This window comes from Fusarium verticillioides, chromosome 6, assembly GCF_000149555.1.
Source record: "Fusarium verticillioides 7600 chromosome 6, whole genome shotgun sequence".
NCBI classification, from domain to species: Eukaryota; Fungi; Ascomycota; class Sordariomycetes; order Hypocreales; family Nectriaceae; genus Fusarium; species Fusarium verticillioides.
This window is the reverse complement of record NC_031680.1, coordinates 1,042,037-1,055,682: the sequence shown is the minus strand read 5'-3', so window position 1 is coordinate 1,055,682 and position 13,646 is coordinate 1,042,037. Positions and strand designations below refer to the sequence as shown.

Below are 13,646 nucleotides of genomic sequence, written 5' to 3'. Positions count from 1 at the left end.
AATGTCGGCGCTGAAGCTAGGGCCACGTGATGCCATAAGCGTCATAGCTAACCTAAGGTAGCTATGAGGCTGCTCTGTCCGTTCCTCCACTCATGATGGCTTGGTTTACATCCATTCAAGCCTTGTTTAAACAGACATGATCGGAGTTGATTCTTGCCACTAACTTTTTGCTCTAATTATTTGACCGTCCGATTTACTTGCTACACCACTAATCAAGACGTCTTTCTTCTTTACTTACATGACAAATATTCACCAAGTCTCAAGGGAGTAGAAGTCAAGGCGAGACAGCTCTAACCTTGACAACACGTCGCAACTTTATCCTGCTCACAATCGCCCATTCACCCACTATTTTCAATTTCTCCATAATATAAATCAAGAGCTCATCGACTTCAACCTAATTCGCCATGTTTTATGAAGGAACTCTTCAGGAAGGCATCTCGACAGCCGTCGGTCAGCAGAAACTTGTCCTATGTTTCGTGACAGGTATGTTTTGTCATCACCCAGACCCACGCAATAACTCACATGCATTATAGATGAAAGCGACGAGAGCACACAATGGGAAAATGAGTTTCTGGTCGACGATACGGTAAGGATCATGGAAATCTGAAGATCATATGTGATGGGGCTAATTACGGTGTAGTTGAGCGACTTACTCAAGGAGCATTCTATTGCGCTCCGTCTCAAAGCTGGGTCCGAGGAAGCCGGATATCTAGCCCAGATCTTCCCTCTACCACGGACTCCGACTGTTGTTATCATTAAGAATGGAGAACTAAAGGAGTACATTACACCGGGGACCAGCAAAGAGGATTTCTTGCGGAGAGTTCAGACTGCTTTCAACTCCACTGCTGCACCTGCAGCTCCAGCTCCAGCTCCAGCTACCACCCAACCAACCCCGGCACCAGAACAGGCCAGGCCACCACAGCCCCAGACAGAGATACCCGCAGCTTCAGAACAGCAGAACACTCCACCGACAGCGGCTCCTTCAACATCAGAGAATGTTCGTCGGATACTAGCTGAGAGGGCTGCCAGACTTCAAGCCCAAAGGGAGGAGAATGAGCGCAAGGTGAAGGAGGAACGCGCAAGGACCAAAGAGAAAGCCAAAGCAGAGGCCGAAGCTGGTATGGATACGGACAACGCCCGAGCTCATAAGCAAGCAGAGGCAGTAAGGAAGAAGAAACAGAAAGATCAAGAGGAGAAGGCGCGGATTCTCAAGCGCATTGAAGACGACAAGGCAGAGCGACGCCTCCGTGCCGAGCAGCGTGAGAAGCAGAAACTTGATAACCTCAAGGGTGGCGACGTTGCAGCATCGTTAGTGAGCGCACCAGAGACAAAACTGTCGAACTCCTCCAAGTCTGGCGCGATAACGGCTCTTCAAGTCCGCTTGTTCGATGGATCAACATTGAGGAACCGCTTCAAGACGACTGCGCACCTAAAAGAAGTCCGACAATGGGTAGACGAAAATAGAGGCGATGGTTCGCAGCCATACACTTTCAAGCAGGTCCTCACGCCTCTACCGAATAAGAACATTGATGAGACTGAGGAGGACAAGCCATTAGGAGACCTCGGCCTTTTCCCGTCTTCGACCTTGGTGCTTATTCCCGTCAAGAAGTTTACGACCGCCTACGATGATTCACAGGGCATTGTTTCGAGAGTTATTGATTTCATTCTCGGCATTTTCACATGGATTTTCAGTCTGTTTGGGGGTGGTGATGACCGCACTGGGCACCGAGGGCCTACGAGCGATGCGCCCGCCAGTTCTCAAGACCGTGTTCAGTCATTCCAGAATCGCAGAGATCAGCAAAGAGATCAACAGTTGTACAATGGAAATTCGGTAAGACCCCATATCCCACTCTGTATCATGAACTTGCTAACACCACAAAGCTGAACTTTGAGCCACGGCCAGAAGAGGAGGAGAAAGATGAATGAAGGGGTTTCCCAATTTGAGTGGGAGTAATGTCTTTTTTTGTTGTATTATACAATTGACAGCGCTGAGATGTAGCACTAATGTGTCCCCACCGGATCCCTATATGCATGCACGCTGTCGGGAGATATATATCCCCGATGTTATTTCCTTTCCCATAGTGATATCAAGTCCCTTTTGTTCTCTTTTCAACCTCTAATTCGTCCATGCTTACTGACCAGCGGCGGCCTGGCAAGCCTTGAGTTGCTCAAGGTACCAGTTGCAGATCTGCATGTTTCCGTTGTTCTCATCCATGCACTTTGTGAAGTTCTGGGCGACGCCGGCGCAGTTGTTCTGGTTCCAGGACTGCTCTTGGGGAGCAGCCTGAGCCTGGACGGGGGCAGCAGCCTCGGAGGAACCGCCGGAGAAGAGACCGCCGATGGCGTGGCCTACTGAGGAACCGATAGCGACACCGCTGAGAACAAGTTAGCTACACGTGTTCGAAGTATGAGCTCTACAGGTGCTCTCGGATACATTGCTCGACCCGGAACTTGGAACTCCTAAGACACCAATTTTTGTAGATTCGCAAGGGGATGCTTACGCAGCAGTGCTGGCCATCTGGCCGAACAGTCCGGGGCCCTGAGAACCGGCAGCCTGAGGAGGCATGGCCTGGGCGGGAGGGTGAGCCGCAGCGGGAGGAGCAGCGTGGGTGGCGGCAGGGCGAGTCTGCTGGGGAGCAGGCTTGGGAGCAGCAGCAGTAGGGCGCGAAGGAGCGCGGCCGACGGATCGTTGACGAGGCATTGTGTTTGTTGTGTTGTGAGGGTTTTGGTGGGAGATTTGGTGATGCGATGTTAGGGAAGTGTTGAAGAACAAAGTTCAAGATGTTGAGTTAGCTATGAGGAGAAAGATCGGAAAGAAAGAATACCGGAGGCATGGATTTCGGAGGCGCATATCAAAACAGCCAATCACGAGGGGCAAATTTCAACGAGGGATGGGGAAGATTGGCCAGTAGGGCCTCGGTAGAGGCATTCCCTCAGGCGCCAGGGGCCCAGAGCACTCCAGGGCCTTCCGTTGACAGCCGCTGGGCAACTTTTTAGTGGGCACCTCCATTAATTGAGTCATGAGGTTAGGAAGGCTACGATTGATTACGACCGCTTCCAACGACGGAGATATCGGGCATTTCACTATCGGATATAAGCCCTGTGCCAATGTAAATACAAACAGTGAGTAAAGCAGTTTCGAAATTTCATTCTAGACGTTAACTCTAGAGCGGTCTGTTCTACTATATCAATACCCCGTACTCCATTTTCGTTATACATCTCATAAGCGCAGCGTTTATGGTGTGCATCTGCCCATGTATCGGGGATACAGGCAAGCCTCTCGCACTGTCCAGAGCTTGAGGAGCCACGCCAGGAATCTAAACAGTTGTCAGTATACATCAAATCATAGAAGTATCGAATAACGTACCGCTCAGCTCCCAGACCGTATCCTCCGTGAGGAGTAGATCCGTACTTGCGCTGGTCAGTGTACCAGAAGTATCCTGTAGGATCAATACCCTCTCGCTTGTAGCCGGCCATTAGCTCCTCATAGTCCCAAATTCTCATGCTGCCTCCGACAATCTCGCCAACTCCAGGCATCAGAACATCGACGGACTCGGTCACGCGGGGGTCGTCCTTGGCCCTTGACATGTAGAAGGACTTGATCTCGACGGGGAAGTGAGTGAGGAAGATGGGGCGGTTGATCTCGTCGGTCATCTTGCGCTCAGCAGCCTCGGCACTGGTCTCCAGTCAGTCTGTGTGCATTCGAAATTGGCGAAACACTTACATATCGTCGCCAAAGGTGTGGTCGTTACCATCCTCGTTCTTGATACCACGCTCTCGCAGCCAATCAATGGCATCAGAGTATCGCATGCGCAAGAAAGGTCGAGAAGGCTTCTCGAAGTCGGGGTTGTACTTCTTGATAGCCTCAGCGGCAACAGGGTTTTCGAGGGTCAGATCGATCACACGGCAGATGACGTGCTCAAGATGGTCCAGGAGGTTGTCGAAGGTAATGAAATCGAGTTCAGCCTCGACGTGGGAGTACTCAGAAAGCTGCACTAAAGTTAGATGCGATCACTTGGATATAATATCTAGCTTGTTGCCTCATATGGGTACTTACATGGCGACGGGTAAGGGACTTCTCAGCACGGAAAGACTTCTCAATGCAGTAGCAGTCACCAAGGACAGGTAGGACAGTCTCGAGGTAAAGCTGACTGGACTGAGTCAAGTATGAAGTCTCGCCATAGTAGTCGAACTTGAAAAGAGTAGAACCACCTTCGACCTGAGTCTGCACAAGAGCAGGAGGGCTGACCTTCTTGACGTCCAACTCCTTGTAAACGGTGTGGAAAGCATCCTCGACAATGTCGCGAACGAACATGACGGCGGCGGGCTTCTCGTGGCGGAGGGTAAGGTGGCGGAGGTTCATGAGGGTGTTGGTATCACCGTCAACGGGAACCAAGTTGGTGAAGGCCTCATCACCACCAGGGGCCTTGGCGATGACCCTGAAGTAGTCGGCGCGAAGTTCTCGGTCCAGAGGGGCGTGAGCACCGGCGGGAACCTCCCAAAGCTCACCAATGATCTCGAGAGAGGTCTCTCGTGAAAGAGTAAGGGCATCGTAGGTCTTGGAGAGATCTCCGGAAAGGAGACATTGCATGTAGTTGAGACCGCGGCGCAGAGTCACAAAGATAAGACCACCCTGCTTAGCGACACGGTTGACACGGCCCTGAACGGAGACGCGCTTGACTCCCTCAGTGGGCTCATCCTTGCTCTTTCGGAGTGTACCAATCTTTGAAGGGTCGATCTCTTGGAGGTTGATCGCAACAGGCTCGGGAAGTGAAGGGTCGTTAGTGATCTTCAGCTTCTTGGCCTCCTCGAGAACAGCCAAACGAGCGGCCTCGTCTTGAGCATCCTTCTCAGCTCGCTTAGCAGCAGCCTCGGCCTTTTTCTTCTGCTGAGCAGCATAGGCGACAGCCTTCTTCAGGGCTGACTTGGCAGCAGGCTTGTAACCCTCCTCATCGTCCTTCTTCTTAACCTGGTACTCGGACTCGGCTCCATGGCGGTAGTAGGCTTCAAGAAGAGACTTGAAGGGGGCGGCCTCAGTGCCCTGAATCTCGGGGAGATCGCTTCCGGCTTCTTCGTCGACGTAGATAACCGCCATTTTATGCTGTGCTTTGTTTTCTGCTTCAATCGATGCGAAAACAGAAATCGCGGCCTTGGGTAGGAACTTGGAGGGGTTGTGGTGCCCCGCGATTGCTCCCCTTGCTTGACTCACGTCCGATAATGGTGGGGTGAAAAATTGTTAGTCACCTCTCTGGCTTATCTTTCCACGTATTAAAGCGATAAGAGCTCAACTTTGCCATAAATCTAATGCGATGCCGGATGACAAGGGAGATGCTGTCTGGTAAGGAGCTCTTTGTAATTGTATGTCTTATCTTATTTTTTCTTGGCCGAGGGATTGGAGCCTTTTATACACCTCCAAGGCCGGCCAAGGAGTTATCATCTAGGTTTTCCTTTTATCAGCTTTATGCTGTAGCAATTGGTCAGTCATCATGGTATTGAGGTCTAAGTCGTGAGCTAGAAGTTTTATTTGCTGTTGAGGCCACAAGCATATGCCAATTGAAACACAAGCCGTGCCCCCTCTAGATGCAAACTTCACTGTATCCCGCAAGAAAGCAAATTTCGGAAGCAAGCTGCGTTTCATAAGAGTCCGATGTCTAAGTGTAGTTGTCTCATCACTATCTCCCCAAAGCAAAAGTCAAACCCAAGTTCCCAAACGCCATGCGCAGTGAATTCAACTCTTCAAGGGGGCCGTATAGGTCCCCAGCCATCTATTTGCCTGACACAATCTGGGTATCATTGTAAACCTCCACCTGAAGCCGCATGCTCTGAATTCCACCATCAACAGCCGGCGCCAGACTTCTGTGCGTTTTTCAACCATTTGGCCCGTCAGCATCATAATTCTGCTTTGCAATTCAGTTTTTCGACTTGTTCTTTTTGTTCTTCTTCTGCTTCTTCTTGTTCTTATCTTTTCCATCAGCAGAAGAGTTAGGCTGAGATGGAACGGGCGACTCTTCTGCTGGCCGCTTTCGGTTCTCAACAGACTTGAGCAGTGCCTTGGCTCGTTCCTCTGCAATCTTTTCGGCAAGCTTACTGCTGATTGTTTTGTTGTCGCCCTGTGAGAAGTCAGTCTTGGATCTGTGATGGCTTCGCCGCAACATACCAGGTCCGCCTTGAGGATACGCGCGGTAGCCTCTTGGTTAATAGTCAGGGTACGCGTTTCAGGCTCCGGGGGAGACTCGATGTTCTTGATCTTTCCAAAATATTGCTGAATTCGCTTGAGTTCAGTAAGAACGGCTTGTGTTTGAGCCTCATTGCCCTCATTTAATTTCAGTGATGCTATCGCGAATGTTAGTGTGACCATGTGGCCTCGTTTCAGGTGCAAGAGAGCTCACAAAACATTAGGGATTCGATCGCGTAAGCTGTAAGTGAGAACAGTTTCGCCTTGTCTAATAGGGGCAACTGAGAGGCCATGCCTTCGAGGTTGCCCAACAAAGGCTGTAGCTTTTCTTCAAGATCATCGAGCTGATTATCCAGCCGATCGAGATCCGGTGTGATGTCCTTAACGTCTGTCATGTTGAGTTCTGTGGTTAGGAATGCTGAGAGGCGCAATGTTGCGATGTTCACGTCGTCGCATGAAAGACTTCGCACAGGCGCAGAAACTTGTCAACCATGAGACCCAATAAGGCTTAGTGGCTTTTGCATTCATGAAGTGAAGTAATGCAACTAAAGGGTACCACAGTCCGAGAACTACTCTGAAGCTGAAAACAAAAGAATGCTGGAAGTGGAAGCTTTTCATGAATTTTGGATACCTTCCAGTGAACTCCGTACACGAATCCTGTTACTTATATATTCCTTTCATGCTGTGTAGCCTTCACCACCGGCTACTTTCAGCATCGAGCCAAACGATATCGGAGCCGAGCACTCATTGGCCAATTATTGATGCTTTTGAACCCCACTATTGATCATCAAAACTTAGGCTCTTGTTACTCTAATTGGCCTGGTCTAAGTCGAAACAAATGGGAAAACGGACTCGCCTGTGCTATTCTTTAACGCATCACCAATTTTAGTATCGACTCACCAACTCCAACGCAACTCGACGCCTTCACGAATTGACGAAATAACAAATCGATGTATTGTTAATCAGACGTACCAATAACCGAGCTCCAAAGGCTAGCCTCCATCGCCCCTCGCTCGAGTCTGGATGCGCGCGTGCACATATTAAACCTCGATCTTTCGGCTTCTGAGCCACCTTTTCTCTCCACGACGACTTGATCACCAGCTTGAGGCTGGAGATCGTAATGAAGATGCGGGCGACGACTCAAATAGCGAGAAAATCGACCCGATGGCTCCGAAGTGGCCCCAGTTTCGGCTATACACGAGCCTTTGCTTCGGCAGTGCCTCCGACAGAACAGAAGAAACCAGAAGCCGTACCCCCGGAACTCAGCAGTGCGCCATCACGGCCATGGAAAAGCTCTATTACCCAAGCCGGATCTCTCACACCTACATCAACAAGCCCTTCATCGCAGTTCTACGTCCCCTCGGTTGTCATTCCAGCTGAAGCAGCGAAATCTGGACCAGTACATAAGATTCATATCCTGGGCGAAGATGTTAGATCAAGATTCATCGCCCACGCTCTATGTAGCGTTTATGATTCCGTCGAGACGGTGCCATTTCGCGAGATGCCCAAGTCAAGATATCGAAATGTGGAAAAGGTTCAACCTGAACGAACAAGGAAGAATGCATATGCCGAGAAGAATGCAGCCATCTCCGACAATGATGCTCTACCTCAATGTGACCGCTCGCATATCGATGAGTTGATAGTTACCGGCCGTGGCTTTGAGGCTGTTAAAGCGATCGCTTCAGTCAAAGATCGAATCGACGGTAAAACATCGATTTGTCTTCTTAACGACGGCATGGGAGTGCTCGAGCAAGTCCGCGAACAGCTCTTTAACGGAACCCAGCCTGAGCCCAACTTTTACTTGGGCCATATGTCCCACGCGCTCGCTTTCAACCGGAACAGGGATTCTGTTAAGCAGTTGAAGAGTGGGCGAACAGTCTTCACCAAGGCCGATCCGGTACTAAATGCGGAGAAGGAGCTCTACATCCCTGTTGAGCAACACCCTAGTATGATGCTTTCGCTGAGGAGGGTCAAAGAGCTCAACACAACCTTCAGTACTTTTGAGCATTGGCTAAGGTTCAAACTACCCTCCGTTATGTTCACGGCTGCTGTTGAGCCCGTTTGTGTGCTTCTTGACCTCCCATACCAAGGTCTATTGGAAAATAGAAACGCTCAAAGGCTGATGGATCAGCTTCTAAGGGAACTGGCTCTAGTAACGGAGAACATGCCTGAGGTCCAAGACTCGCCCGACCTCTTAAAATTCCTCCGTGGAGAAGGCCTCAAAAAGTTCTGCTACCGTCGCATTACAGGCAAGAGCAAAGCCCCCAGTGATTTGCTGACACGCATCAACAAAGGTCTGCAAACAGACATTAACTATCAGAATGGATACTTCTTGAAGCGGGCTAGGACTCTCGGTATAGACACGCCCAGAAATCAACTGATGGTTCAGATGATTAAGGCCCGACGTATTGAAGAATTGAAAAGGTTACGGTCTTTCATACCTGTCCAGGAGGCATTGCCAGACGTTGTTAGGGAGAAGTTTCAGCAGCGCAGATTGAAAAATGATTTATTGTAGAATAGGGTTTTAACGAATTGCAGCTTTGGCACTTGGGGCGTTCTACATATGGTTGAAGATTTCACAATAGCGCTTGAATTACTCATACAAAAGATACTCAACAACTCTTTGTCAGTTGACAGGATATTTGACACGAAATCAGTAGTATCATGATGTTCAATGTGTTGCTTGGTTTGGCTTACGTAACCCAATGCCCCTCCTACGATGTGCAAAGCAGCCCCGCGGCGTCAGGCTGATCTCGCGACTCACCAAAACGTTGAAGAACGTCACATATCAAAATCATGGACGACGCAGAGTTGGAACAGGTAGCTCATTCTTTCGGTCTCATCTAAATTCATCACTGATGGTCTTCGCAGTTACGAAAAGCTCGCCTGGAGCAACTGAAGGCTGAAGCCGGTGGTAGTGGAGGCGGTTCTTCTGGTCAGGAACAACAACAGCAGCGCCAGTCAGTTGTCTCGATCCATACCGTGCGACACTGTTTTACTGACCTTGAAATAGACAGCAGCAAAATGACGCTCGCCAACACATCCTCAACCAGATCCTCCATCCCGAAGCCGCCGACCGTCTAGGCCGTATCCGACTTGTGAAGGAGGAGCGCGCCGCCGACATCGAGAACCGACTTATCACACTTGCGCAAACCGGCCAACTTCGACAGAAGGTCACTGAGGCACAACTCAAGGAGCTTCTCAACGCTATGTCGGAGAGCAAGGAGGAGGAGAAGATTGTTGTGAGCAGACGCAAGGCGTGGGACGATGACGACGATTTGGACCTGTAAGACGTACCTGTGATACCATTGAATTGAGGATTAGAGTGAGGAAACAAGGCGAATTCGTGGGCGGGACCTGCTTTTCTGTCTCGAGTAAAAGGAAACAAATTGAATGTGATGGCTCAAGGTGCAGAATATAGGAATTCTTCCTCAGACCTTGAGGGGAAAATCTGCGTTGTCTGCTCGTATGATTTGATGATGTGCATGGTTCAAATGATTTGACAGATCGGGAATCTTGGAACAACAATAATTTTGGCCTCAATAACAACGCTAAGTGGTAATTCTAAATTTGACATTTAATACAGAAGAGTACAAGTATTGCAAGAGAAGTCAGATGGGAGAAGGATACTCAGACAATTATAGCCCCTGCTCTCTCAGCTCTTTGAGTCTCTTCTTCTCCTCCCTCTCCCTCTTTCGTATGTCTCTCATATCGGGTGGTTGCTCCACGCCCAGCTCTTTTCTTAAGTCACTAACATCATCCTCAAGTCTCTCTTCCCAGAAGACATTAATGACTTCTTTGCTCCGTGCCCCATTCTTCAAAGCCCAGGGTAGGTATATCGAGGCAAATCGCTGCCTCTCGCTCCTCTTCATGGTAGCTGCCGCAAAGATACTTAATCCCGTCATGGGAAGCAACGTATTCGCAAACTCGAAAGCCTTGAGTGCAACCTCACCCTCGCGCACGATAGGCAGACCAGTCAGAGCGTGGTAGAAGTCATGACACTCGCGATATCGCTGCATGACATATGCGCACTCTTCGTCGTCGATGTACCGCACCGTAGCTCGAGTATCGGGGGAGACGCCTTCGCGATCGAGCCAGCCTACATAGGCGCGGCCAACGGAGTTTTCGGGTAGCGCACGTAGAGCTTCGAGGGAAAGGGTTTTGGAGGAGATTCGAGGTCGAGCTCGGAGGATACGACGGCCGGTTGGATCGGCGAGCATAGCGTCGCGAAGGCGGTAGATGAAGTATGGTGTGGCTGTGGCTTCGCCAGTAGCAGCGATGAGGTCTGAGGGTGATCAGCTAGAGAAACAGAGGATTCCCGCAGGAAATCAAACTGCATACCATGGCGATAGGGATCGAAAAAAGACATTACGCTGGCCCCAATGGCCAGCCCAGCCCGCTCAACTCTCGTTAGAGGAACATGGCCTGGGTAGTTTGGCGGGGGTCGGTTCAAACTTGTGAAGCTCCTCGATGACAAAGAAGAGCAGGATGCACAAGATGTTGCCCGTAACAAGGTACTAACATTCTGGGCAGATCCAATTGACCTTAGTTTAGGAAGTGCGCTCTTCATTTGGGCTCGTTATCTGAGGATGATGATAGTGGTTCGATGTTTAAGCTCTGGCGATGATCTAACAGGCTAGGCCATGACTCAGCTTCAAGAATTACCGAGAGACGGGAACGAATCAGCGCTGAAGTTTCTTGAGTGGAACTGTATTTATATTCGATTTGATCTCGTTTGTCGGAAAATAATTGAGTTTGTCTAAGACCTATTAATATCATGGCAAGTCGACGGAAATAATGATCAACACCCAGCCTCATAATACTGGTGGTGGGATGTGGTATCTTGGCTCTGCACTGTAGCCAGGCTCAATCACAACCCTTGTTAAAGGTGAAAACAAGAAGATGATGATCAGAGCAATGAAATTTTCATATTAATCGTGTACTTGAGATGAGATACGCGACGGTTTTTGTCTAGAACTACCTACCTAGGTACCATATCTAACCCGAGTCGCGCTGGTGATGAATTGAATCACTCGGTATCCTTTCCCCTCTTCAAAATCCTCATCCTCTTCACACTCCGACCACTCCTCATACTCCTTATACTCATCATATACCCTGCACTCCTTTTTCTCCTTATCTCCCTCCTCTTCCTCGTCCTCCTCTTCCTCCTCGTCCTCCTCTTCCTCCTCTTCCTCCTCTTCCTCCTCTTCCTCCTCTTCCTCCTCTTCCTCCTCTTCCTCCTCCTCCTCATCCTCGTCCTCCCTATCCTCGTCCTCCTCATCCTCGTCCTCATCCTCCCTTCCCCTCTTGCTTTTTTGCACCCATAGACCTTTTTTCCCCATTTGCCAACCCCTAATGTTATCAGCTTCTATTACTTCAAAACCTCGAGCCTCCGGCCCTGGTAGCAGCTTCATGTTGATTTGTCTCAAGCCCGGTGGGACTGGTTCATGTTCGAGCATGTCGCATACTAGCTCTTCTGTCTCTCTGACTCTATCCAAGTCGCATGCGCAGCCCGACACCTCTGCTTCAATGGTGAGAGTCTCCAATGACAGAGGAAGTTTGTCGTGTATAGTTATGTACCTCTTATTCTCATTGTCTATGGGCCCAACAAAGTTGAGCCTCCCGATTGATAGACGCCTCAGAACTTCAAGTTTTCTTAGACTTCCGATATAGTTCTTCCAATCAGCGATGTGAGGATCCCACATTGGTCTCGTGATTGAAAGCTCAACCAGCTTTCGCCCATGCTCTCTGAGAATATTGCCAAACTGCTCAAGATTGTGGGTGGGGTTTTTAAGGTCTCCGCTGCCTATGAGGGCCAGCTTGAGATGGGTGAGGCTTGTGCATTTCTCCAAGATGCATTGGAGGGACATGGGCTCTAGGGTGCAGTTCTCGAGGTCGAGCCTTGTCAGGTTGCTGGGCGCCTTGTTCCAGTTCAACTTCGAACAAGTCTCGTGCCACAATGCAAAGCCTTCAAATCTCAGAGCCTTGATGCTTGGATGGTTGAAGAGACCACTGACTGTTTTAATCCCTATTGGGGAGCCCAGTGTGTCGTCATAGGATATAAGAGTTACTGACTCGAGATGGCGGAAAAAGAAGATATTCGGGATACCTTCAAAACACTGACCTGCTTCTTTGTTGTGCTCAAACCCAGCACAACCGTGGTCTGGGCCACCTACAAATGAACCAGTCAAAAGAAACGGCGTAGATTTGTGGTCAGTAATCCACAGCTCGAGGTGCCTCAGCTCTGGCATGAGAAGCATGAGAAGCACTTTCAAACTTCTGTATGGCCGTTTGAATATTCCGACTCTCAACTCGTACTCTATGAGAGCCCTGAGATTCAGGGGGATTTTATCACCTTCAGGTGATGAGGACAGCTTTTTAAAATACTTGGTCATGAAATCGAGGAAGTATGGAGGAGCCATGGGATCGTATCTCTGGGAGCAGAAAGTCCTCACGGCGAGGCCCCGCTCAGGATCCTGTTGCAGACGTCTTGCAAGTTGCATCCATTTCTCATCAGGGTCCTCTTCGAGGACAAAGATACTTCGAAACAGATGGGATTCTGCAATATCACGTAATCGTTTGCAAACGCGGCTCAGAGACAATAGTGTCTGGTAGGAGGACTTTGTATCCCAACCGCCTTCCCAATCTTTGCACTCGATGATGGAACAAATGTGACGCAAAATCTCGTTGGGCACGCACAGAAGCATGATGATAGCGATTGGGGTGGTAATTGGGGTCATAATGGAATGAGGGCAGAGAAGATGAGATGGGTGCCGACGGGATTGTTGGGGGGGGGGGGGAGATTATGGATGTTAAGGTTAGGGCATTGGCGTCAAGAAAGCGTTTTGTTTAAGTTTCGTGAGTCACTGAGGAGAAAGTTACCTACGTGAGCTGTGCTCTTACCAACCTAGACTGGGCTTGGGGATATAAAGAGGACGAAGTCTTCACTCGGATCAATTTACTTTCCTCATCACACGTCCTTATCACTCAATGGATTATCCCGCCCCCAGAATGCTCCCGCCCATGGCGATGGACACTGAACAGCCCATTATTTGCATCAGATATCGCGCCGCCTGGCCTTCTCTTCCCCGGCTGCCCCTAGACAATTCAAGAATGCAACTACCATCGAGTATCCAGGACCGACAAGGCCAAATCTTCGACCGAGTTGAGAAGATCCTCCAAAAGAACAACATCCTAGGGCCAGAGACTGAAATCGAGCTGGTTGTACGCCGAATGAACCCAACTGTTTTGATCAAATCACCGTGGAAGCAAGACAGCAAGATAAAGTGGGCGCAAGCGGTCGAACAAATCGTTGATGCGATGAAGAAACACTTCCGAGGCGCGATCGAAAGAGGCCTCCACGTTGAGATGATAGCACCGCAAAAGTACGAGACGGTGTACATCGGCGAGGTCGAGGAAGATGTTCCATGGGACGACATTCGAGCGGTTGCGAAGCGCCATCTCGACTCCT

At 49.7% G+C, this 13,646-nt stretch overlaps 9 protein-coding genes across 10 annotated transcripts; 4 read left to right on the top strand and 5 right to left on the bottom strand.

The window, feature by feature from the left end:
• The first annotated feature begins 76 nt into the window (after nt 1-76).
• FVEG_02454 (hypothetical protein) lies at nt 77-3,077 on the top strand. The gene is made up of 4 exons (XM_018889720.1): nt 77-483; nt 534-586; nt 641-1,831; nt 1,882-3,077. The coding sequence occupies exons 1-4, from the start codon at nt 405-407 to the stop codon at nt 1,924-1,926; spliced, it is 1,368 nt and encodes a 455-aa protein (XP_018745925.1). The 5' UTR covers nt 77-404; the 3' UTR covers nt 1,927-3,077.
• FVEG_02455 (hypothetical protein) lies at nt 1,895-2,828 on the bottom strand. The gene is made up of 2 exons (XM_018889721.1): nt 2,502-2,828; nt 1,895-2,375 (listed from the first exon to the last, which is right to left on the bottom strand). The coding sequence occupies exons 1-2, from the start codon at nt 2,699-2,701 to the stop codon at nt 2,132-2,134; spliced, it is 444 nt and encodes a 147-aa protein (XP_018745926.1). The 5' UTR covers nt 2,702-2,828; the 3' UTR covers nt 1,895-2,131.
• FVEG_02456 (asparaginyl-tRNA synthetase) lies at nt 3,021-5,353 on the bottom strand. Its single transcript, XM_018889722.1, has 4 exons — nt 4,058-5,353; nt 3,725-3,990; nt 3,368-3,676; nt 3,021-3,317 (listed from the first exon to the last, which is right to left on the bottom strand). The coding sequence occupies exons 1-4, from the start codon at nt 5,093-5,095 to the stop codon at nt 3,236-3,238; spliced, it is 1,695 nt and encodes a 564-aa protein (XP_018745927.1). The 5' UTR covers nt 5,096-5,353; the 3' UTR covers nt 3,021-3,235.
• A 151-nt stretch (nt 5,354-5,504) lies between these two features.
• Nucleotides 5,505-6,629, bottom strand: FVEG_02457 (hypothetical protein). The gene is made up of 3 exons (XM_018889723.1): nt 6,390-6,629; nt 6,158-6,333; nt 5,505-6,110 (listed from the first exon to the last, which is right to left on the bottom strand). Exons 1-3 carry the CDS (start codon nt 6,568-6,570, stop codon nt 5,910-5,912), a joined length of 558 nt encoding a protein of 185 aa, XP_018745928.1. The 5' UTR covers nt 6,571-6,629; the 3' UTR covers nt 5,505-5,909.
• A 385-nt stretch (nt 6,630-7,014) lies between these two features.
• On the top strand, nt 7,015-8,832 carry FVEG_02458 (hypothetical protein). Its single transcript, XM_018889724.1, has one exon. It carries the CDS (start codon nt 7,296-7,298, stop codon nt 8,688-8,690), a length of 1,395 nt encoding a protein of 464 aa, XP_018745929.1. The 5' UTR covers nt 7,015-7,295; the 3' UTR covers nt 8,691-8,832.
• A 39-nt stretch (nt 8,833-8,871) lies between these two features.
• FVEG_02459 (programmed cell death protein 5) lies at nt 8,872-10,828 on the top strand. 2 transcript variants are annotated; one of them, XM_018889725.1, is made up of 4 exons: nt 8,872-8,995; nt 9,047-9,135; nt 9,189-9,872; nt 9,943-10,828. In XM_018889725.1, exons 1-3 carry the CDS (start codon nt 8,972-8,974, stop codon nt 9,463-9,465), a joined length of 390 nt encoding a protein of 129 aa, XP_018745930.1. In that variant the 5' UTR covers nt 8,872-8,971; the 3' UTR covers nt 9,466-9,872; nt 9,943-10,828. The 2 variants fall into 2 exon arrangements, with proteins under 2 accessions (XP_018745930.1, XP_018745931.1); XM_018889726.1 differs by lacking the exon at nt 9,943-10,828 and having other exon boundaries at nt 9,189-9,901.
• On the bottom strand, nt 9,683-10,842 carry FVEG_02460 (ubiquinone biosynthesis protein coq-4, mitochondrial). The gene is made up of 2 exons (XM_018889727.1): nt 10,517-10,842; nt 9,683-10,460 (listed from the first exon to the last, which is right to left on the bottom strand). The coding sequence occupies exons 1-2, from the start codon at nt 10,743-10,745 to the stop codon at nt 9,814-9,816; spliced, it is 876 nt and encodes a 291-aa protein (XP_018745932.1). The 5' UTR covers nt 10,746-10,842; the 3' UTR covers nt 9,683-9,813.
• A 318-nt stretch (nt 10,843-11,160) lies between these two features.
• FVEG_02461 (hypothetical protein) lies at nt 11,161-12,915 on the bottom strand (the record flags this gene model as incomplete). The annotated part of the gene is made up of 1 exon (XM_018889728.1): nt 11,161-12,915. One exon carries the CDS (start codon nt 12,913-12,915, stop codon nt 11,161-11,163), a length of 1,755 nt encoding a protein of 584 aa, XP_018745933.1.
• Nucleotides 12,916-13,198: 283 nt separating this feature from the next.
• On the top strand, nt 13,199-13,621 carry FVEG_15063 (hypothetical protein; the record flags this gene model as incomplete). The annotated part of the gene is made up of 1 exon (XM_018904154.1): nt 13,199-13,621. A coding segment is annotated over one exon (423 nt), but the record flags the coding sequence as incomplete, so codon positions are not given.
• Nucleotides 13,622-13,646: the final 25 nt, after the last annotated feature.

Coding starts and splice junctions, on each gene's coding strand:
- FVEG_02457 (XM_018889723.1), bottom strand. CDS start 6,570: ATGACAGACGTTAAGGACATCACACCGGATCTCGATCGGCTGGATAAT. Junction 6,334..6,389: donor GATCGAATCCCTAATGTTTT/GTGAGCTCTCTT, acceptor CATTCGCGATAG/CATCACTGAAATTAAATGAG. Junction 6,111..6,157: donor GTATCCTCAAGGCGGACCTG/GTATGTTGCGGC, acceptor GACTTCTCACAG/GGCGACAACAAAACAATCAG.
- FVEG_02458 (XM_018889724.1), top strand. CDS start 7,296: ATGAAGATGCGGGCGACGACTCAAATAGCGAGAAAATCGACCCGATGG.
- FVEG_02456 (XM_018889722.1), bottom strand. CDS start 5,095: ATGGCGGTTATCTACGTCGACGAAGAAGCCGGAAGCGATCTCCCCGAG. Junction 3,991..4,057: donor AGTCCCTTACCCGTCGCCAT/GTAAGTACCCAT, acceptor ACTTTAGTGCAG/CTTTCTGAGTACTCCCACGT. Junction 3,318..3,367: donor TACGGTCTGGGAGCTGAGCG/GTACGTTATTCG, acceptor ACAACTGTTTAG/ATTCCTGGCGTGGCTCCTCA.
- FVEG_02454 (XM_018889720.1), top strand. CDS start 405: ATGTTTTATGAAGGAACTCTTCAGGAAGGCATCTCGACAGCCGTCGGT. Junction 484..533: donor TGTCCTATGTTTCGTGACAG/GTATGTTTTGTC, acceptor CATGCATTATAG/ATGAAAGCGACGAGAGCACA. Junction 1,832..1,881: donor AGTTGTACAATGGAAATTCG/GTAAGACCCCAT, acceptor AACACCACAAAG/CTGAACTTTGAGCCACGGCC.
- FVEG_02459 (XM_018889725.1), top strand. CDS start 8,972: ATGGACGACGCAGAGTTGGAACAG. Junction 8,996..9,046: donor ACGACGCAGAGTTGGAACAG/GTAGCTCATTCT, acceptor TGGTCTTCGCAG/TTACGAAAAGCTCGCCTGGA. Junction 9,136..9,188: donor GAACAACAACAGCAGCGCCA/GTCAGTTGTCTC, acceptor ACCTTGAAATAG/ACAGCAGCAAAATGACGCTC.
- FVEG_02460 (XM_018889727.1), bottom strand. CDS start 10,745: ATGAAGAGCGCACTTCCTAAACTAAGGTCAATTGGATCTGCCCAGAAT. Junction 10,461..10,516: donor TTTCGATCCCTATCGCCATG/GTATGCAGTTTG, acceptor GATCACCCTCAG/ACCTCATCGCTGCTACTGGC.
- FVEG_02455 (XM_018889721.1), bottom strand. CDS start 2,701: ATGCCTCGTCAACGATCCGTCGGCCGCGCTCCTTCGCGCCCTACTGCT. Junction 2,376..2,501: donor CAGATGGCCAGCACTGCTGC/GTAAGCATCCCC, acceptor ACTTGTTCTCAG/CGGTGTCGCTATCGGTTCCT.